General features: G+C 40.0%; 1 protein-coding gene across 2 annotated transcripts; it reads left to right on the top strand.

The window, feature by feature from the left end:
• The first annotated feature begins 984 nt into the window (after positions 1-984).
• LOC117487024 (potassium voltage-gated channel subfamily S member 3-like) lies at positions 985-9346 on the top strand. 2 transcript variants are annotated; one of them, XM_034135672.1, is made up of 2 exons: positions 985-1029; positions 7717-9346. In XM_034135672.1, exons 1-2 carry the CDS (start codon positions 985-987, stop codon positions 9160-9162), a joined length of 1491 nt encoding a protein of 496 aa, XP_033991563.1. In that variant the 3' UTR covers positions 9163-9346. The 2 variants fall into 2 exon arrangements, with proteins under 2 accessions (XP_033991563.1, XP_033991562.1); XM_034135671.1 differs by lacking the exon at positions 985-1029 and adding an exon at positions 7093-7126 and having other exon boundaries at positions 7665-9346.
• Positions 9347-22585: the final 13239 nt, after the last annotated feature.

Here is a 22585-nt window from a genome sequence, read left to right as displayed (position 1 = left end):
GAGGTGGTTTTCTTGAAGTATCTTTGTAATTAAAAAATTGTATCATTTCATATTCCAGCTATTCCTCAAAAAACATGTTTTGAATATCATGCCATTCAAATTTTACATTTACATTTAAGAAATTGTAGTTTTCGTATTACTACCCCCAAGCTTCCATAAGTGGGTCTTTTTTGACCCGCATGCATTTTCTATGGAATTTCGTTTTTTTGTTCAAAATGTTAAAAAAATGTCTAAAATTATAAATAGTGAAAATTAAATATAAAATATTTCTAGTGTGAACCAAAATATAATACTAGATATTATACAAGTGATTTTTCTTAACCAAAATGACAAAAATGGCATAAAAAACATATTATTCTAATACGGGTCCTTTTTGACCCACTTATGGAAGAGTGTAGGGTCCAGTCACTCGTGCATCTAAGGGTTAAGTAGGATTCAAACCAATTTAGAACTGTTGCCGAAAGTCCCACCCAGTTTTCTAGTCGGTCTAGTAATATGTTGTGGTCAACAGTGTCAAACGCAGCACTGAGATCTAATAATACTAACACTAAAGTTCTGCCACTGTCTGTGTTTAAGTGGATGTCATTGAAGACCTTTACAAGAGCAGTCTCAGTGCTGTGGTTTGGTCGAAAGCCTGATTGGAACACATCGAAACAGTTATTTAAATGCAAGTAATTACTCAACTGTTGAAAAACAACTTTTTCAATGATTTTACCTATGGGAGGTTTGATATTGGCCTGTAATTGTTCATTACTGAAGCATCTAGATTATTCTTTTTTAAGAGCGGTTTAATGACTGCAGTTTTCACGGCCTGTGGAAAAACAGTAAAGAGACTCGTTTACTATGTGAAGTAGATCTGAGGCCATGCAATGAAAAACATCTTTGAAAAATCCTGTTGGAATAATATCAAGGCAGCAGGAGGAGGATTTCAGAAGTTGAATAATGTCCTCTAGGTTTTTATCATTAATTTGATGGAATTGTGTCATGGTGTTTGGATTGATATTAGGTGGACACAGGGACAACACATTTGCTGTACCTGATGCAGAGGCACTGACTGCTTGTCTGATTTTCTGAATTTTGTCAGTGAAGAAGGAGGCAAATTCATTGCAAGCCCTGGTGGATAGAAATTCAGAGGCTACTGACACTGGGGGGTTTGTTAGTCTGTCGACGGTAGCAACAAGGCACGTGCGTTGTTTTTGGTAATGATGTCAGAGAAGAAAGACTGTCGTGCATTTTTCAATTCCAAATTATAAAAGCCAAGTCTCTCTTTATAGATTTCAAAATGAACCTGGAGATTTGTTTTTCGCCACCTACGTTCAGCTTTTTCGACACTCTCTATTTTCTGTCTTCACGGTCATGGCCTTTCTCCATGGAGATATTTTTTTGCCAGTCACTTCCTTTACCTTAGTTGGAGCAATGGCATCTATAACATTTTTTTATTAAAATGATCTACTAGCTCATTTATTGAGATGTTAGTGGGGGCAAGTGTGGAAGAAAAATTCGGAGTAAACATTTCCCTAGTATTTTCAGTTAAATATCGCTTTGTGGTTACCTCTTTTTGAACATTTTTGTGAAAGCTCTCAAAGAAAACACAGGAATGATCAGAGAGTGCAAGATCAGTCACCTCAACCTCAGAGATATTCAGACCCTTTGAGATAATTAAGTCCAGAGTGTGCCCCTTATTGTGCGTGGGCTCCGTCACATGCTGAGTCAGTCCATAGTTATCAAGAACACAAAACAGTTCTTTAGCCCCTCTGTCCTGGGGGTTGTCAACATGGATATTAAAATCACCAACAATGACTAGCCGGTCAAAGTCAATACACACTATAGACAGCAGTTCAGTAAAGTCATCAAAAAAGCTTGCACAGTATTTGGGTGGTCTATAGATATTTAGGAACAGAGCTCGAGAGGAGCATTTCAGCTGAAGGGCCACATATTCAAAAGAAGCAAAGTTCCCATAAGATGTCTTCCTGCATTGAAGGGAATCATTGAACAAAATAGCAACTCCACCCCCTTTCTTATGCATTCTTTCCTGACTCATAAAACTAAAGTTGGGAGGGGTTGATTCGATAAGAACAGCTGCACTGTTATTTTGTTCAATCCAAGTTTCCGTTAAAAACATAAAATCGAGATTGTGCTCAGTGATAAAATCATTGATTAAAAATGTTTTTCCTGCCAAAGACCTGACATTTAATAAAGCTAGTTTAAGTTTGTTAAATACATTATCAGTAAGATTTGTTGTGACAAGCTGTGGCTGACATGGAATCACTGCTAAATTTGATAAACTCACACAAACGTGTGAGCACTTCCTCTTTCTAAGCTGATTCACCGCTCTTAATCTATTACCTATCAACACAGATATCGACAAAGCTACTGGCAGGCAGGGCCCCGGCATGTCCTGGAAAGAGTTGAGAGTGCCATACGCCCTTGAGCCTGGACCCAGCACATATCAGTTAGAGTTTGCTGCGTTTTGTACACACATCCTTATCAGGCTTTGGAGACCGCAGATGCTTTCTTGAAGGGGGGAAGGTGGTTGACGTAGGCACGGTGATGAAGACGGGGGAGATGGTGCGTGTCTCTGCTTCGGTGATTTTGATGGGCGTCGTTGAGGGGCGGGGGTAAAGGACATGCTGCCAACCCTGCGTATCGCCTTAATTTGGTCATTGAACTCCAGGAAGGAATTGGTGCCAACCCTCTGTATCTCCTTCATGTGTTCAGCGATCTCCAGGAGGGTGGGCGAGGGTGAAAGGGTGCACGGAGAGTAGAGAGTAGAGAGAGCTGTGGGGTGAAGGAAGAGTATCCTCAAAGGTGATAGGGGGGGTGAAGGGCGGTGATGACTCCTCCATTTGTCTCCCATAATCAAGACATTCCTCAGGCGGGTGCAGTGATACATTTTCAAGGTTTTCTGAGTGATGTGTTGTGTCTTTCTCTTGTTTTGATTCCTCTTGTTGCTTGTCCTTGGCAGAGGGAACAGATTGATGATGCAGGCAGTTGAATATGTTAGAGATAAACAATTTCACTCCTGACCTGTTCAGGCAAATTCCATTTGCCTTAAAAAGATGTCTGCGGTCCCAGAAAAAGTTAAAGTTCTCAATAAAATTGACAGAATGGTCAGTACAGGCAGTTAAAAGCCATGTGTTCAGTGCAAACAATCTGCTGAATCTCTCCACTCCTCTTCTGACTGGCGGTAGAGGGCCACTGATGAACACCTCTGCATTTAGAGAGCTGACAGTTTCCAACAAACATTTAAAGTCTTCTTTCAGCACTTCTGACTGTTGTTTCACAACATCATTTGTTCCAATATGCAGTACCACATTTTTCACAGTCGGATGTTTAGCCCCAATATGCAGGATCTTCTCAGCCAAGTCAGAGACCATATCCTTGGGAAAACAGAGTACTTTGGTGTTGTTCTTACTACACAGACTTTTTACATCTCTTACAGCAGAGTCACCCACAATCAGAGTTTCAGGCCCAGTCGTTAGCTTTCCCTCTAGCCTTTTACTTTTGGAGTAGCTATTGGTCCTTACCCTGCTGTGTGAAGAGGACAGGTTATCCAGGTCATCAGAAAGACATCTCCGGTTCTGGGTCAGTGGATCGCATCTGTTCTGGATTGGCACACTCTGTGGTTTAGGAGGATTGTTTGTAGTTCTCCCTTTAGCAGCTTTCCACGGCTGTTTCCTAGTATGAATAGGGGTTGAAGAGGCGCTCTTCCTGGGTGATAACAATGCAGGCCAGTCGGTCGCATCACAGATTTCAGAGTGCTGGGCTCTGCCTGTTGTTCGTCCTCCCAAATCCCATGGAAATGATTTACTCTTAGACCTTGCACCCAGACATTTCCAGGGAGGACTACCACTTGTAGATTTATTACCCAGTACACAGCCCTCCTGTTCCTTGGAATCCTTGTAGCTGCTAACTAGCTTTGAGTTAGCATCCAACCGTTGCATTTTCATTTCCAACACGGCCATCTTCTGTAGAAGTTTGTGGAAGTCATCTGTATAGAACGGAGGCATTGTGCTGCTAACTAGCTTAAGCTAAATAGCATGCAGTACCAGGCTATAGCTGTTGCTAGGCCACGCTACTGTAAGACTGAGGTCGTCGTAAAAATATTGAAATATGGCTGAAATCCTCAATCTATTTACGAAGAATAACTGTCCCAATGATAAGTTAATGTCCAGGAGCCGCTGCTTGAACTTTTCAGAAAAGAAAAATAGGAAAATCAGCATAAAAAAGTAAGCAGAGGCAAGAGCAAGCAGAAAAGCGTCTGCACTGTAAGAAGGCTAGTATAAGAACTTTTACTTTCGTAAAATATCTGAATACTTCTCTTACCACAGCAAAGTCCCCAGCTAAACCCTAATAAGGGCCGTTGTAGTTCATGGTCATTAAAAACATCACTCCTTTAGGCCATGACTTTTAATTTAGCGGGATGTTCAGGGTTTTGTATCATATGTGTATATCCTACATCATTCATTAAAGAAGGTAAAGTAAAAAGGAGGCGTAAAACCAAAACATCTAACAGAAAATGATTTTACTTCTTTGAGTCAGAGCAGAAATGTAACATGACTGGATTTATTGGATGCTAAACGTGCTGCTTTTGTTGTTACCATCACATAGAGAACATCACAAATGTATTGCAACTGTCAAGCTGGACAGAGATGTTAAAATAAGTTGCTGACTCATTTTATATTCCTCATCTATATTGCATCCGCTCTGAAAATGTTGTGTCTACTGTGTCACTGCACAACAGCCTCTCACCGTACCCGTGTGGGAAGGATGTTTAAAACACTACATTAACTTTAGGAGGAGAACAGTGAAAGTCTAACACCCTGCAAGGGTTTGGTGTTCTTGGAGTTTTATGCTTTGAGCAGCACATCTGGGAGATACTGATAATGTGTTTTATGGAGGTAATAAAATGATGGATAGAAACCCCCTCAGCTATGACACAGATGGGGGGAAAAACTTGGCACATTATTTCATACATTAAAAATTGTCTTGTGAGTTCAATGACAACTGGCAGCAGCTTATTCCTTTATGTATATGTTTACATCAGCTGCCACTATAAAGGTATGTTGTATTTCCAATTTGCTGCCATATACAGTGTTACTGCCTGCTTTGGCAGATATCCCGCCAGCAGGGCTTTCTCACAGAGGATTGAAATGTCAGAGTGTGATTCTACTTCCTTTACTCCCTCCAGCTGCAGCCCAGCTTTGGTCAGCTGCAGTAGTTTAACACAAATAAAATCGTTTTTTTTTAACACATTAAACATATAATGATAAACAATAAAATGCTTCAGGTGCATTCAAAACAAAAAATTAATTCATATGATCTTTTAATACACGTCAAAGATGAAATGATCATAACAACAATACAGCTTCCTTTAGTATCAGAAACAGAAACAGGTACATTGCCAATTAGGTTTACACATAGGCATTTTTATAACATTAAAGGTGGGGTAGGTAATTTTGGAGAAACCAGCTCGAGTGCACTAGAATTTGAAAATACACAACCGGAAAAAATCTGCCACTTCCTTACAGAGCCCCTCCTCCAACACACACGAACGCGCACATGACCAATGAGGGCACGAGATAAGTTTGTGCACAGATGGAAGGCTGACAGGCAGGTAGGCCATCCAGTTATTTTAGCCGGGCCGGCTCAGATGATTGGTCGTGCTTTTTACAGTATTACGGCTTCCACAGATGAAATGTTTTTATGGATTTTTTGTCAAAGCACTTAAGATATTCATTGCTATCGGGATGTTAAGAGCATTCCATGGAATATAACAAAAAGTGTATCTCGAGCTGGTTTCTCAAACTTACCTACCCCACCTTTAAGATATAGAAAATAATTTACATGAATAGATATACGAAAAAAACTATGTACAGTATACTATGACAACAATTATCAGAATAACAACATAAAATATGAGCAGTATTGTTATGAAAAGTGGAAAGCTGTGCAGATGTTAAGAAGCTTTTGTACGAATGTGCAAAATATTATAAAATTCAATAAATATCCTTCATTATTAATATGTTTTAATTCACTGTTTTGCGTTTCTTTATTATTTACTCACATTGCGCAGGGGGCCTCGGCTTATGAGCTCAGCGCAGTTCTCCGTGCACCCCCCCCCCCCCATTTTTTCCCCTTTTATTAATTTTTATGTCAATTTGCACATTTCATGGTGATGCTCAGCCTCTCCCCTTAACTCCTAACAGTCATCATCATGTCGACCACAACACAGAGAAATACTGATAGAAATGTGTGTGTCGTTGTTGATACATTGCTGACAGAGGGAACTTTGAATACAGCTTTAAGAAATATCAGTTTTTGAGCATGTAATAAGCATGTTTTGTCTTGACTATATTACAACTATATTATAATAAAATAATATAGTATTTATATTATTGAATTGATTATGATTATGATTATTATTATTAGTAGAAGTAGTTTATTTGCATTCATTATATTTTAATCTTTTTGAGGCTAGTATTTGGCAGGAAATGCAGACGTATTCACCTGTAAACGCATACTGAACGACATACATGCACATTTACCATTTACCTCACTGTATAAAAAAGTAACTGTGTTGATAATTATAATTTAAAAAATGTTCACTCCTCTCGGATGGGGGGGCCTCATCTCACAATGTCGCTTGGGGCCCCAAATTGGCCAGGGACGGCCCTGCTTCCAATTCATGTTCAATGTCTTACCTACATGCTGCTGTGACGAAAATCCCAAATTGGGATCAATATAGTATATCTTATCTTATCTTTATTTGAAATATAAACAACTGTTTGCATAGTGTGCATTCATGTAATGAGGGATATTACAAGCATACAGACACAGTGATAGAGTAGGGTTAATAAAAAGCCATAAAAAATCGAATACACAAGTATCTCGCAGGGTGTTCCTACATCTGTGCAGTGTCCCTCCCCTCTCCCCTCTCCCTCCTCCCCTCTCTCGCCCCTGCCTGCTCCCTGTAAAAGGGAACAAACCACCGGTGCTGCTGTCCCGCCTCCAGCTCTCTGCTCCGCGAGGCTGCAGCTCCACCGACCCGCAGCTCCACCACAATGTGAAAACTAAACCACCCGGATAAAAGTTGTTTTCATGGAAAGAAAGGCTGCAAGTAAAGGTACGTACCAGCTTCACGTTTTGCATTCAGTTTTTGTAGAAAACTAAAAAGTAATTGTTTATCTCTAAATAGGGTTTGGGTGAAAAAAATAGTCAAACCAGCTCGTTGCTCTGAATTTCTAGAAGGGTATTTACTGAACAATATAGAAAGCTACACATGCAGGAAAACAGTCCTAACTGCTTGTAATGATGTGTGGTTTCAGTTTCAACTTGTTGCTTGTCATTTCCTCTGATTAGTTTAGTCTGTAATTTGATTCTTCTGGTGATAGTCCTGTACTTGAGCACTGGAAGAAGTGACAGCACCTCACGCCTCTTCCCTCACTCTAGCTCAAACCATTTCCTGTGGATGTTGTATTGATTTTATTTTTCCTTCAGAGGACTAATGTGCTCTACAAACAGTGCAGTTAAATATGTCTTGATAGACAGCAGTCCACAATAATGTACCACTGTACAATCTTGACTGTAATGCTTTTGGGGCATATATAAAGCTATATAACTGACATACTTTGCTTCTAATCATAATTTATCTACATCATCAGGACCATGGGGTATGGGCAAATCCTCCACCGGCGGGGGAATGAGGAGGACCAGGTCCACCTCAACGTGGGGGGGTTTCTGCACCACGTCGATCCGGATATGCTGCTCCGCTTCCCTCACACACGGCTGGCCCGTCTGCTGTGCTGCCAAAGCGAGGCGGCCATCCTGGAGCTGTGTGACGACTACAGCCCGTCCGAGAAGGAGTACTACTTCGACAGGAATCCCCAGGTTTTCCTTGGTGTGCTCAACTTCTACCACACGGGACATATCCACATGATGGAGGAGGTGTGCGTCTTCTCCTTCAGCCAGGAGATTGAGTACTGGGGGATCCAGGAGCTCCACCTGAGCCCCTGCTGCAGCTACTGGTACCACGAGAGGAAGGAGTACATTGACGACGGAGACTGGGATGTGAGGAGTGACGACCAGCAGCAGCCCAGCCTGGACTCCTCCTTTGAGGAGCTCTCTGCGCTCGATCAAGACATGGCCAAGTTCAAAGGAGCCTGGTGTGCAGAGGTGAGGAGCTACGTGTGGCTGCGGCTGGAGGACCCCGGTCACTCAACAGGTTCAAAGATCATTGCCGTGGCCTCCCTCAGCTTGGTGTTGACCTCCATCGTTGCCATGTGTGTCCACAGCATGCCTGAGTATCAGAAGAAGGACGAAAACGATAAACTCATCGAGGATCCTGTCCTTGAGATCCTGGAGGAGGTCTGCATCGCCTGCTTTTCCGTTGAGTTCCTCCTCAGGCTGGTTGTTTCGCCCTCACGCAGCAAGTTCCTCGCAAACCCCTTAAACCTCATCGATGTTGCCTCCATTTTGCCATTTTACGCCACTTTAGCTCTGGAAACAGCTGATAAGGAAGCCGCAGAGGAGAACGAGGACTTACAAAATGTTGGGAAGGTGGTGCAGGTTCTCCGCCTCATGAGGGTTCTCCGGATCCTGAAGCTGGCTCGCCACTCCATCGGTCTGCGAGCGCTGGGCGCCACCGTCCGACACAGCTACCAAGAGGTGGGTCTGCTCCTTCTCTTCCTCTCGGTGGGGATCTCCATCTTTTCTGCCCTCATCTACTCGGCAGAGAGGGATGTGGAGAACACAGATCTGGGGACCATCCCTTCAGGCTGGTGGTGGGCAACCATCACCATGACCACAGTGGGTTACGGTGACACCTGCCCGGTAACGCTGGCGGGGAAGATAGTGGCGACCTTGTGTATCGTGTGTGGCCTGTTGGTGGTGGCTCTGCCCATCACCATCATCTTCAATAAGTTTTCAAAGTACTATCAAAGAAACAAAGCCATGGAGGGTATCACTAAGCCTGAAAGAAAAGATCCAGAGATTCCTTATTATAACATAAAAGACCTCTTCGCAGGAAGCGTGTATCCCTTTATCGGAAGTATCGCCTTCAGGAATAGTGTGAGCAGCGCAGGAGACGAGACGGACGCCTCCAGTCTCCAGGATATTGAGATGTATGACAACGAGACTTGTGAAAATGGGGCAGCGAAATGAGATTCAATGGAGTGTCACTCCCTTTATGACTGCAAGTCACTCCGGGCCTCTCAGGGCGCTCCATCACACCGCCTGACTCTCTGAACTGTCTTCCTCCTGCAATCTGACAGAGAAATATGGTGGCTGTCGATTGTTTTTTTCTTCTTCAAGGGCTTATGAAATATACACAGTGTCACTAAAACCCGGAAATCTTAAGGGAATTTGAGCCTTGCTCAGAGGTCTAAAAGCCCATTTTCTGCTTGAAAAAACAGCAATGATGCATGTCGGAGGCCATAATGTTAATGTTTTTTCAAAGTAATGCCCTGTATTGATTTGTCTGCCAGCTGAAAGTTCAGAGTGAGATTTCAGCTAAAGTCTATAACGACAACAATACTGTTTGCTGTTTCAAAATTGTATTATAGATCTCTAATTGACTGATGTTACACAGTCTGCATGAACAAAAATAAATGAATTTCTGAATAATGTGTAGAAATATGCAATAGTTTTGATGCTGACCAGGAAATGCCACACAGAAGCACTGATATACCAGGTTATTGGTGTTTAACTTTTCTTTTGGATAGTTGTTTCCGCATGCTGGGTGACTCCTAGGGGGATAACTCATGTGGACATGAAATAAAACTCAGTGAGTCAGAAGAAATATGCCTCTCGTTTGTGACATGGCATACAGTAAGGTGTACCGCCCACTCACTCAGACAAGCTTTGCAGCTCAGGTTCATTGCATTTATTCATCGCCATATGTTCTTCACTAAAATAACTCTAAAATCTAAACCAACCTGTCATCAGTGTCTTTTCTTTATTGGGGAAATGCACTTTAAACTGTTGACGAACTTTATGCACATCTTCTTCACTCTTCTGTTCCTGAAAGCATCGATTGGCTGTCCCTTTGTATAATCTCCGGTTGGATGAGCTGCTGTTACTAGAGCTCGAGATGTCAAATATCGTTCTCTACACGGGTCTCTAAGGTGCAGCTCTTCAGAAGCTTCTACACTTAAAGCTCAAATGTTGTTTTCCAATATAATGTTCAGATGGTTTCTTATGTATCAGCTAGATGTTAATGAATGAAACACATTAACAAAATAATGAATGGGTGTCACTGTGGAGTTGCAGAGGTTGGTTTAGGGACTAGCTGCAGTTTAACCAGGACAGATAATCTCATTTTGCTTTGATTGATGGTAAATTAGTTTTGATTGTTTTGGCTTCCTGTCTCAGGTGGGCAACATGGGATATTAGCATATTGCTCAATCCGCACTTTTTTTAATGACAGGGGTCTTGGTACAGATAAGCAATCGATTTTCAATTATTATTATTCACACAGATGCACGAATGGCTGAATAATATTGGATTTATTCGTCACACTTTATGTCCGATAATAAATCTGACAAATAGTGTTCTATCACTCAAAAACGATGCTTATTTGTTTTCTTGTTTCTGTGTTGTAGAAAACAATAATCAATATTTTTAACTCTTGTTGACCTTCTTACAATATCAAGTTATCTGAAAAGGTGAAATATTTTTCTTTCTTTTTTAAAATCTCATACCTCGTCGCAAAACCAAAAGCTGTTGAAGCTCTGCAATAAAAAGTAAATGGAGAAAATGAGGGATTACATTTGAGACAATGCTAGCTTCTTCACAGTAAAATGTAAACAAACTGTAAAAATGAAATATGGCTGCCATTAAGTGAGGATGGATGCTTTAATGATCATTACCGCAGCTGAATTCCCACTTTGATTCATGATGTAAGAAACATTATGAAACCAAACCTCTCTAAGAACTTTTTTAACAATGAACAAAAATGCTAACACAAGTTGCGTTGGCCTACAGTTTGTCAGGAAAATGTGTAAAATGCATCAATGGATTTCTCCTCAGCTTCCATTATAAAGGGTCTTCAGGCTAATCTGTAATTGTTATTGGATTTTTCAGATAGCAGTCTGTTTGTTAAAGAATCCATCGCAGGAAATGGCGATCAAGCACCGTCGGCAAACAATAGTGATGGTTTTGCGTTCCTCACCATTAATCCCACCCTCATGGCTTTGGACGTTCAGGGAAGTGGGTTTCAATATCTGTTCACTTGGCCATCAGCAAAAATGCATTCCCTTATTGAACTTATTTCAGGATGTGCATCTTATATTTCCCATTTCCCATCGCAGCTTGTGGTCCCCATCTGACTTCTGAAAGTTTAGTATTTTTGGAGGTAGTTGTTATTGTCAGTGGCGGAAAGTACATGTACCCCAGTAAAGTCACTTAAATACAATTTTGAGGTGCTTAACTTTCCATTTTATACTTTGACTCCAAGAGGCAACATGTTGAATTGTATTTTTGCTCCACTACATTTAACTGACACCTTTAGTTACTTGTAAAATCAAGAAAAAGGAAACCGGAGTTTGTTGCAATGAATAAAAATGGGACCGCTGTCTACAGATATTTAAGTCACTGTAAATGTAACAAACAAACTCAAAGAGGTGGATGTAGGGCTGAGTTTAAAGACAACAAGATATGCATCACACAGAGGGGGGAGGAACAGTGGAGTCAGGGTGTTGTTCATGTAAAGGGGAGAAAAAGCCAATTACCTGTAAATGTCACAGTGCGGGTGTCAGCACAAATGTCAATGTTGCAGCACTGACAAGGTGAATCGTGTTTCTAACTTACCCTTTAGGCTTTTTATTTTTTTATTAAAATGAAAAAAGCTTCATTACATTAAGGCTGTAGTAAAGTTGCTAACCATAATACTTCTGTCGGTCAAATTAAGTCTTAATCCTGATGATTGGATGCAGCAGAGAATTTAAACCACCAGGATAAAAGGTGTCACTGATCATCGAGTTCCTGTCAGAAAGACGGTGGTCATTTCCATGAGTGGGAAATAAAAACAGATCAATAACAATTATTTAAGCAGGTTTTTCTTCTCTTAAAGGGTTGTGTTTGTAATAGCCAGCAACTTTGATGCTGATTTGAAGAGAGTTGTCTGTGTGCAGAGAGTGACAGTGAAGTCTTGCAGTGCTGCAGAGGCTGCTGGATCGCAATGTTTAACAAAACTTGATACAGAGAAGAATGGAGAGAGACGATCAAAGTGAAGTTCAAGTTTTTTGAAGAGAGAACATTAATCTTTCGATGAAAATCTGACATCTGTTTTCAGGGTGGTATACACTATATATACTGTATATATTACATAAAGCCTTGGGCTCCGTGAAGGCATTTGTCCCTCTACCTCGCACAAGAGGAAAAGGTCACTGCAGTGATGAATTTGCAAAATGCAAACAGGAATTTTATGTAGTGTGAAATACTGCAGGAACCCAGTGCCCGAGCTCTAAGGTTGCTACTTTACCACCTTTATAAGTGTCAAGTCATTGAGTTTTAATAGATAAAAACGCAATTCAAAACTTGTAGAGAATTGGCCAAGAACCAAATGGGATTCTGCAAAGTTGGCTTAATGGATTATGGTTGTGATTGCTTAATTAATGTTAAATACAAATTCGGAAAACCTTGTATTACATATTGTTATGGCTTTGTTATGTTGGGCAGATTGACGTTTTTATGGGACACAAATGTTAATTTTGTCCATTTAATATTACATCAGATACAAAGTTTGCAAAAAGTTGAGGTGTCTGAATACTTTCTAAAGCCACTGTGATATAACAGCTAGTGCCTCATAAATAAGCACAATAATGACCCCATCCAAAAAGGAAACACTTGTTAAATTTTAATGAGCTGAAACGTGATTCTGTGACTCCTGTCTGGAGGGGAAAACAAGAGACTTGTAGCCGGTATTTCGTTTTTCCTGATAGAGGAGACTCTGCTAGGAGGAACTGTTTTAATATTTCCATTAGCTGAAGCTAATTTGTAATGTCTTGATCTGAGTCTTTGCGTGGTCTGCAGAGTACAGCCAGATCACTTTTACTCTCCCATTACCATCAGTGTGGTTTCAGCTCAGGGTCAGATATAACAAAGGAACCACTTTGTCTATATTGGGTTCCTGCTTTGTTCCCCCATGCAGGTTTGTTACAACGAGGCTTGATGGACAATTTGATTGTGCATTTCCATAATCATTTATTACTTTGATGGAAGCTGACTTTCTGACTGGGCGTCATATAAATCTGCTGTAGTTCAGCCAGGCATATAAGCCTTTTTACATCTATTAACTTTTATTGTGAACAAGCTATGCTTTCATTATTCATTCAGCATTCTTAAACCTGCCTACTCCTCTTCATTTTAGATTCAGAAATACTTTATTTTCCATCCCAAATCAATGGATATCTGTCTTGAAATGCCTCAGCCATGGCATAGGAACTCATGGAAATCAACATGTTAGTAGTTGTCATGATTTTATTCACAGCACTTTAAGGTATGTTGTCTTTAAAAGTTGTGTTTGAAAGCTAACAATAATTAGTAAGTGTACCTTGAATGGGATGAGATTTGGGATGAGATGTTCCTATCTGAAATGTGGATGTTTTTGAAAGATGCACAAGCACTTTACTGTGAAAAAATGGTGCTACTGTACAATCTATTGTTAGCATACAGTGGTTGTAATAATTAGTCTATGTGTACAAAATGCATAAATCTAAATTAGGATAGACATATTTTACTTTTTGAACCAGTTTTTTGCCTTTATTATTAAATGCAGGTCTTGTCAAATCAAACAGGGGATGTTGCAGTTACATATATGGGACTTCACTACATGTACATCATCAGGAAACCCCCTCCTGACGCCACTCTAAATCCTTCTCCATTAACCTTTATGTATTCAGCTTATTAGCTTCTGACGTGGGCTGCCCCTTAGATAAAAGGCTTATTGACCCGATTATCTTAATGTCAAGTGTTTTACACAGACAAAGATACATTATAAGCAAATTGGACTGGAAAAAAAAGAACAGCTGGGGCCAAACTCACCTTCACCTCACCTTGGACACTGCAGTGTGACTTATCCCATTAAGAACAAGAGAAGACTGAAGCATTTCAATTAGCCTCTTTGGCCACCATTGCAGTCGTGAGCTCAGTAATTATGACGGCAGAGATAAACAGATAATCCAGAGTCCCCTGCCTGGAATCCATCTCTGGGGGGGGGGGGTTTCAGGCCTGTGTCCCCTGCGCTCAGCGAGGCTCACTGCAGCGTCGGCTCCTCGGGGAACGAGCTGTTTGTCTTGCAGACGGATTCGATTCCAGTTTGTTTGGACAGGTTACGTGAGGTTACAGCCTAAACACTGCAAGGTTGTGGCTCAACTTAAAACCCCCGAGAATACAAGGAGTAAGGAGACACTGTTCTTTACATTTACATGTTACTTGTTAGATGCTTTTATCCAAAGCGACTTACATACTCAATACTGCGGACAATCCCCACAGGAGCAATTTGGGGTGAAGTGTCTTGCCCAGGGACACAACGACATGCTGACTGCAGTGGGGTTTGAACCTGTGTTCTGCTGCTCATCTAACATACATGTGCAATTTCATTTGTAGTTGAGATGTTTAAAAACTCCACTTAAAAATGTCCCATCCCCCCTCTATGTGGTTTAAAGGCAAGGCATGTTTTTTTATAAAGCACATTTGAACAACAACGCAATACACAGTGATTAACAAATAACATCAAATGTAATTAGACAAAGTGCAAAAGAAACACAAATTATTAAATGACATTAAATGACACTTAAAACAACAATTAAAGGCCAAGCTAAAGTATAATGAGACAGATAACAAATACTAGAATAACAGTTAAAGTGCTATTTAAGAAATTAATGGTTTAAGCTATTAAAATAATATTATTCCACAATGTCTGACAACATTCTACATATATTCTGCATTGACATTGACACTTTTGTTTATCATTTAAGACACTTTTTCCTAAATCCAGTCTGGCATGGATGGTTCTTTTTTTTAATTCTAGTTCTCTATCTGTGTTTTAATTGTTGTTTTACTTTTATGTACGACACCTAGTCAAATTCCTCGTAAGTGTAAACCTACCTGGTAATAAACCTGTTTCTGATTCTGATTCTCATTCTGATCATCATTAGAATTTAAAATAAAGTTTGAACAATGCTTAGCTGCGCAGTGTGAGCATAATGACCCACCAGCAGCATTTAACCTCTAAGTGTTCACTAGTCTCTCGCAGCAGTTTAAATGTACCAGGTAATAGTGGACGTAAAACTCTTTTCCGTCAATGTTTATGGGACAATTTATTAGCTTTATCCCGACTTCAGTATTTACTTACATAGAATTTATGAATAAATCTAGTTTATTTAATTTTCTTCACAGCCGATATAAAGGAAATATATTCTCAATATCAGAGTTTGGACATACTGTAGCTCTCTTACATGTAGTTTTAATCACAGGCTCATAAACATTATATGAATTGAATTTACATTTCATTAATGTGTTTCAGAGTGACAGAGTGCTGAGCTGGGCTGGGCCTAAGTGACGACAGAGTGGATAGGATGAAAAATGTAGAGAACACGGCTGCGGCTCTTTGCTGGGATGATGAACTGACTCACTCGCTATGGAGGGTTGCAATGGAGAGAGCAAGGATTTAATGGAGGCAGTAAAAGAGGGCAGGAGGACTCAGAGTCCTGCTAATGAATCAGAGGAAGGAAGAGAGGATGAGGAGAGCGAGAGGAAGACTGAACAGGGAGGGATGGGCCAGGGAAAGACACAAAAAGATATTCTGCAAACAGCACCCTGACATGGATACAATCAAATACTTTTCACCTTTATTTGCATGTAGCCACAGGAGTTAAACCCATTTACATTAAAGAAAGAACACAGCTGTTATCACAGGTAACAACTTCAATTCAACTAAATGAATGATCACAAATATGTGATTAAAGGGGCCCTGAGCTCATGCTTATGTTTTCATGCTTTAATGTTCAAAGAGCTCTTTGTTTTTCTCACACTGCCTCTTTTCACCCTCTGTCTGAAACCAGAGCCCAGTCTGCTCTGATGGGTTAGCTGGCCGGCTCTGTTGTGATTGGTCAACCGCTAAGAGATGTCCCGCCCCTTAGCTTATATGTACAATGTTTCGGAGCGCTAGCCAATAGAAGCGCAAGTGTTACATGGTGATGTCACTATGTTACAGAAGTAAACAAAGGAGTCCAATGGAGGTGTTTCAGGCGGGGAGGAGAGAAACTCCCTCTAAAGGGAAGTTGGGATTTTAGCCTATGCAGACCATTTACATGCACACAAACCTATATAACACACTAAAGGGAACAATTCAAAAATAATAATAATAGGGCCGCTTTAAGACAGAATATTCTAATTTCTGAAACAAGAAATACAGAGACTCAACAAGGGCACAAATGGACGAGGAACAAATCACATTTTTTGTCAGTTTGGGTTCTTAGTTATCAATACATACTTTGTATTTGTAATTTTATTTATATCAAAAACTTTTAACATTAAACCTGAAAACCTTCATTAGCCGCTGTACTTATTTCATGCATGTTAAAGTATGTCCAAACCCTGTATGTGCTCAGGACACTCTGGCCACAGATGAATAGTTATTACTTTATTACTTTTAGCCTATGATGATAAAATGTATTCATGCATCCATAAATCCCATCAGGGCAGAGCCTGGAAACTTACTGCAGCATGTTTTTTTTTTAAACCTCGGCTGCGGATTTTTACAGTCACTGATGTGAGCTGCTTGTGCCAAGCTATGCATATGCTGCGTAATTGTGTCCACTCAGTCTTTCACAGCATCAATAAATGTCGGTAATTAAAAATCAATGATAATCTGCCCCTTTATTGAATTCTATCTCAGCAGTGATTTAGTTATTAAGTTATGTATCATGGTTTAATATCCCTCTAATCTGATTTATTGAGATATTGTGCATTTGTCCTTACAGCAGCTTCTGTAGATGTATGGCTGTGGAGCGTTTTTGGCAGGTACAACAGAAAGGGCTTTTGATTAAACAGATGGATGGTACCATCCATCTTGTAAAGTTAATATGAATGATGTTGACATTATGACCACTGCCCTCAATCCTTGCTAAGCGCTTTAAAAATGGAAGCTGGTGGAAGCTCTTGCAAAAGCAATACAACAGTGTTTAAATATCTTATTGGAAAGAAAAGTTGTGTATTTTAAATAGTACTCAATTAAAAGAAGAAAATGATACGCATCAAAATGTGCCTATTCGTATTTCAGAATTATATAATGGATATAATTGTTCTGATTTAAAATGATTGATGCATTCATGTGTTCATCAATGTTGCAGCTGGTAAAGAAGAGGTTTACTTTAACCAACTTACATATTTGTGGGTAGCTTAACCTATAATGGTGCATCATAAGTTATTGTTGCATCTACATTTGCAAAGACACTAGTAACAGAAGCTGTAATTGTATTGAGTAAATTCTGTGTAAAAGGCCACTGCTTCTGTCATTGAGGGACTAATGTGCCATAAAGAAAATCTACAACTCACACAATGTGACATTGAATGAACAATTACCTCACAAACTTTCTTTAAAAAGTTTGTCAAAGAGGGGGGCAGGCTCTATTTCTCTCTCAATAACTTGCTGTTATCTTCTTCTTTTTTCAAATCTTCTTCAAGTCTCTTCGCCCATATCAGTTTACATTGTCAGCTACAAGCAGCGTTTGCTTTGCATTGTCGATTTAACATTCAAATGAAAATGGACTCTGGCACCATAAAGCACTTAACAAAGCTCTGAGGGCGTTATTCAGTGAGTAATTGTCCTGTGCATCTCTGAGCGTTATTGTGCCCCTGTGATTGCTTTGATTAGCCCTCAATGACCTTGCTGATAATTGATTTGTATACTATATCTCTTCCAGGATGATTGACACCATTTAAGAACATCTACTTACTGTGTGCAATCTCCTTCTTCTACTTCTCCTCTTATGTGCATTCAAAAGATTTCCCTTCTTTCTTCTTTAAATATAAAATAACCGAGTACAGCAATGTCATTTAAAACTAAGCACACTCGTCCTGGACTGCTTCTGGTCTAATGATCCAGAAAATCATTTTTGGGGATCTAGGCAAAGTGATTAATCAGTTAATTTGGTGGATCCTGCTTAGAATAAAACCTGAATCGAAACAATCTTCTCCACTGTTGTCAGCACACTATTGATTTACATTTTCTTGATTTATTTAATTAGCACATCTTAGTCTCTTTTGTTAAAGCCTGTTAAACGAAACAGAGATGACCCTGTTTGCCTTATAATACTAACATTTGCTGTAGGAAAATCCTTTACATATTTATTGCATTGTTCAAATGCTTGTACCCACTGCTGCTTATTGTTTTTCACTGAACTGTGTAATGCATTTAATCAGTAAGTTAGCTCCGTTAGCGATGGTGTAGGGAGTGTGCGAAACACTTCATCCTCCTGACAGTAATAGTGTGTTACAAAACATGTTTCCAAAATCCATACAGCGTTACGAACACAAAGTCCTCATGGCTGTAAAGAATGAGCATGATTGTTTATGTTGGAGCGCAGATATGGACGTTATTGTAGTTGTCAGTTCAATTTAAATAAGAGCCCAGAGAGCTGAACAAGAGCCTCTCAGTGTAATGGACAGCGACAGCTTATTTATCTGAACGTGTAAACAGAGAAAGCACTCTTGGACGGAGCAATTGTCTTGTCTAATAACACACTGGGTGCAAAGTGTAGCCACTGAGCTCAGACTGAAATAACAGCTTTCTGTGCGGTCATTAAGAGACTAATAAGTCTGATTTAGATTGTTCCCAGGCACCAGAGAGAATGTTCCTATTGATCGAGCGCACAATAAAGTGTAACTTAAACAAGATTCATGTGGTGTCATCTTCATTTCTGCATACAAATGTGTCAAAACAAAGAAATTATCCAGCGCTATAGAGAATGCGGGTCCATCAGTAAATCACTGCTGTCAAATTACAGTCTGCTATTAAGGTCAGAAAAATGCAATTTATGATTGTGTATACGTTTTATGGATTTTAGTCCAAAAAACTGGGGTACAAAGACCAAAATATGTGCTTTAGATTGTTGTTGATGATATACTGAAGTGATGTGAGAAATGCTTTATGTTTTGGGTTTTGACATCCCTCCAGAAACAACAAAGTCTGAAACATGAATCCTTCAGAGAAACAGGAAGATTGTCTACTGTGAGAAAATGTAAACGGCCAGATTGAACATGACTTCAAGCTGCAGAGATTCAGGTATGAGCAACCTTTCTTTGAATAGGTTCAATAGTTTTTCAATAATGACCCAGTGACTCCCACTCAATGTGGAATTGTATTGCTACACTGGACTAAAAGGGCTTTTGGTGGGATTTTAGTCCAGTTTTGTATGAATATATAGCAGTTTATTTATTGAAAAGTCAAATGTATTTCTAATAGCATCCATGTCATGTGATACTGTGACTCCAAATCCAAAAAAAAGAGGTGTATCATACTTGTCCTATGTAGTATTACAATGCTGCATCGATCTGGAGTCATTGAGTCACATGACATGGAAGCTATTGAAAAGAAACAAGAATTGTCATTAAACTGCCTTCTTTTATTAACAATATAAAATAGCAAAAGGACTAAAAACCTATAAAAAGAGGTGTCCTTACTTGTCCAGTGCAGTAATACAATGTTGCATTGATCTGGAGTCACAAGGTCACATGACAGGGACGCTATTGAAATGAAGAGTTTTCAATAAAAAAAACTGCAGATTTTCTCACAGATTAAAAAAGGACCATATATAGGCTATAAATAATCTCGTTAATGAATGCATGATTTATGCTTCAATAAATGATGGGAAACTGAGGAAAGGCCCTCTGAGAATCTTCATCATGCTCTCATCAGCTCTCAGTCTAGCGTTTCCACTAATGCACTTCTGGCTGTGTGCCTGGATCAATCAAAACACCATATCGCTGAAGAATTCCTGATCTCAGTTAGTTAGGACTTATCCTCCGGTTTACGTCACACGGCTGTTGGCTGACACTTTATTACATCCTGACGCATGAGGGCCGTTTAATCACGCTGGTGAGGGGGGGGGGGGGGGGGGGGGGGGAGGTGCAGGTGAAACAGTGAAGATAAATCAGAGCATCATCCGGGCACTACATCACCTCTCCTCTGAGAGGAGAAGGCTGCACGTTGATGACTTTATGATGGATGGCTGATTCAGTATCCATCAGATTGGGTGATGGATCACAGCCGGGAGGAATATTGGCCGAGCTAAAAACTGTTGGCTCAGGGCTTTGAGGGGAACATCCTCATGCAGAAAGCAAACATGCTGATAGGGCTTATGTATCAACTATGCACTAAAAAACTGAAACGTTGACTTTCATAACCTAATACATTTATGGGAAATCTGTTGACATAATACAGTTAATTAAAGTCAACGTTTCAGTTTTTTCAGTGTGGGCTCAGTGGAGTGTTTAGTTTGTTTTTTAAAGATTTATCATATTACTACTCAACAAATATCTTTCATATGAGGTAAGTTTGATGGTTGATTTAACTAACATTAAAGTGGACCTATCATGCTATATTTGAATAATATAGTGTAGGACCATACCTATATAAGGCATATTTATACTTTTTTTTTTTCAAAATACCAAACAGATCATGCATTTTAGCCATGCCTCATTTCGCTCAATTTGAAAAATGTTAGCTCTGTTTTTGCAAGGGTTGATTATGTGAGCAACAGCACCACCTAGAGGCCTGGCATATGTACTACAGCGTCTCCAGCGCTTTCGAACGGCAATGCCGTGGTTGTCTCCTCCTGATTGGTGGAGTTGGCCCAATAGCCGTAGCGCCACTGTCCTGACGTCAGGACAGTGTTCAAATCTGGATCAGTTTTTATCAGATCCGTTGCAGCCCCTTTTTTTAGAGATTTGGGTATGGAGGAAAATAGAGAGGGTTGTGTTTTCTGACACTTGGTGAGTTCCCTGGAACACCGGGGACACATATTCATGTCTAAAAGACGTACAAAAGTGCATTTTGCATGATAGGTCCCCTTTAAGTCATAACACACATCGAGTGTAAATACTTGAGATTTACTTGTGGCAAAACAATGACTTGGTCCCACCTCAACTATCAAGATATTGTATACAGTTGATTGCTCAATGTTGATCCTCAAATAGAGAAAGAGCGTCAAACATTTATTAAAGCACATTTTGTAATCTACAGTATACTTCCCTTTCATAATGTGACATCTAAGGCGTCCTGATCTGGTCAACATTCAAAAATATCTTTAAACAAGTATCATGAGGTCACTACTGTGTTGTTCTTTTTCTCATTTCTATTGAAGCATGCCTGGTTTATTGCAGCACAAGCAGTTAATAATGTCCTTGTATGTTCATGTTGAAGCTCTGGCTCAGTGAGGATGGGCCAAAAGCTCTTGTTCTCTCATGGGAAGATTGGCAGGAGTCAGGAAATGAGGACTGAATTGAGAGCACTTACACAGAGTGAGTGCATTTGGCAGGGCTACAGCCACCACCTCTTTCACTCCCGGACATTTTCAAATTTCAGCAAGGTTGCCACCCAAGTTGCTTATTTTGCAGAGTCATAACAAAGGATCCTGTAATAAACCAAGAGTGACTTTACAAGGGGAGAAGCGGGTGAATGAGCACAGCTTCGCCTGATATTGTCTATGCGGTGATTTCAATCCTTCTGTTAAAATGTGTCTCATTTTCAAGCTAGATTAAGTTCTCATTCCCTCGTCCTCCACACCTGGTGGTTATATCATTGAAATGCCAAGTATCTCTCTCTTTCTCCTTGATGCAATATCAATATTTCCTATTTGCAATAATGTGAATTCAACCGTTCAGCCTGTATTTATATATTCTGCTTTTTACTGTTTACTTATTCACTATATGTTGCTTTATTTACAGCTGCCTCCTTTTAGTGTCCCCTTTGCGGCTGTATGTATTTTCTATGACTACACAGTGACAGATTTAAAGGTATAGTTCTACATTTTGGGAAACACGCTTCTCTTTCTTGCTGAGAGTTTGAATTGATGCTATAAATGTGAAGCTACAGTTAGATTATGGTTAGCTTAGCATTAAAGGGCCCATGTTATGGCCATTTCCACTGATCATAATTCCATTGTTGAGGTCTACTAGAATAGATTTATATTGTGCAATTTTCCAAACTCACATTGGTTTCTCATACAGCATCTCTGTAAACTACTTGTATTCACTGAATTTCACTCTCTGCCTTTAACGGCTCGTTGTAGCTCCAATAGCTCCAGCCCCCACCCTCCCTGTGAGCACAGTGTGCTCTGATTGGTCGGGACGTTGTGAATCGCGCTGAGCTCCGTGGAGGTGTTGTTTCCTTGTTAGCGATACACAGCCAAACACAGCCAAACTCATCTTGAGCACACACAAAGTCACAGCCGAAGTAAAAACAATAAGTGTGGCTTGATATTGAGTAAGAAAAAGGTTGATAAACGCTGTGAGAATGGGTCTGCAGAGAGAATTTCGCCGCGATCCCAACTGTCTGTTATCAGCCTGCAGCCAGGGAGGA

This window comes from Trematomus bernacchii, unplaced genomic scaffold (assembly GCF_902827165.1).
Source record: "Trematomus bernacchii unplaced genomic scaffold, fTreBer1.1, whole genome shotgun sequence".
Lineage (NCBI taxonomy): Eukaryota > Metazoa > Chordata > Actinopteri > Perciformes > Nototheniidae > Trematomus > Trematomus bernacchii.
This window is presented reverse-complemented; position numbering and strand designations above follow the sequence as displayed.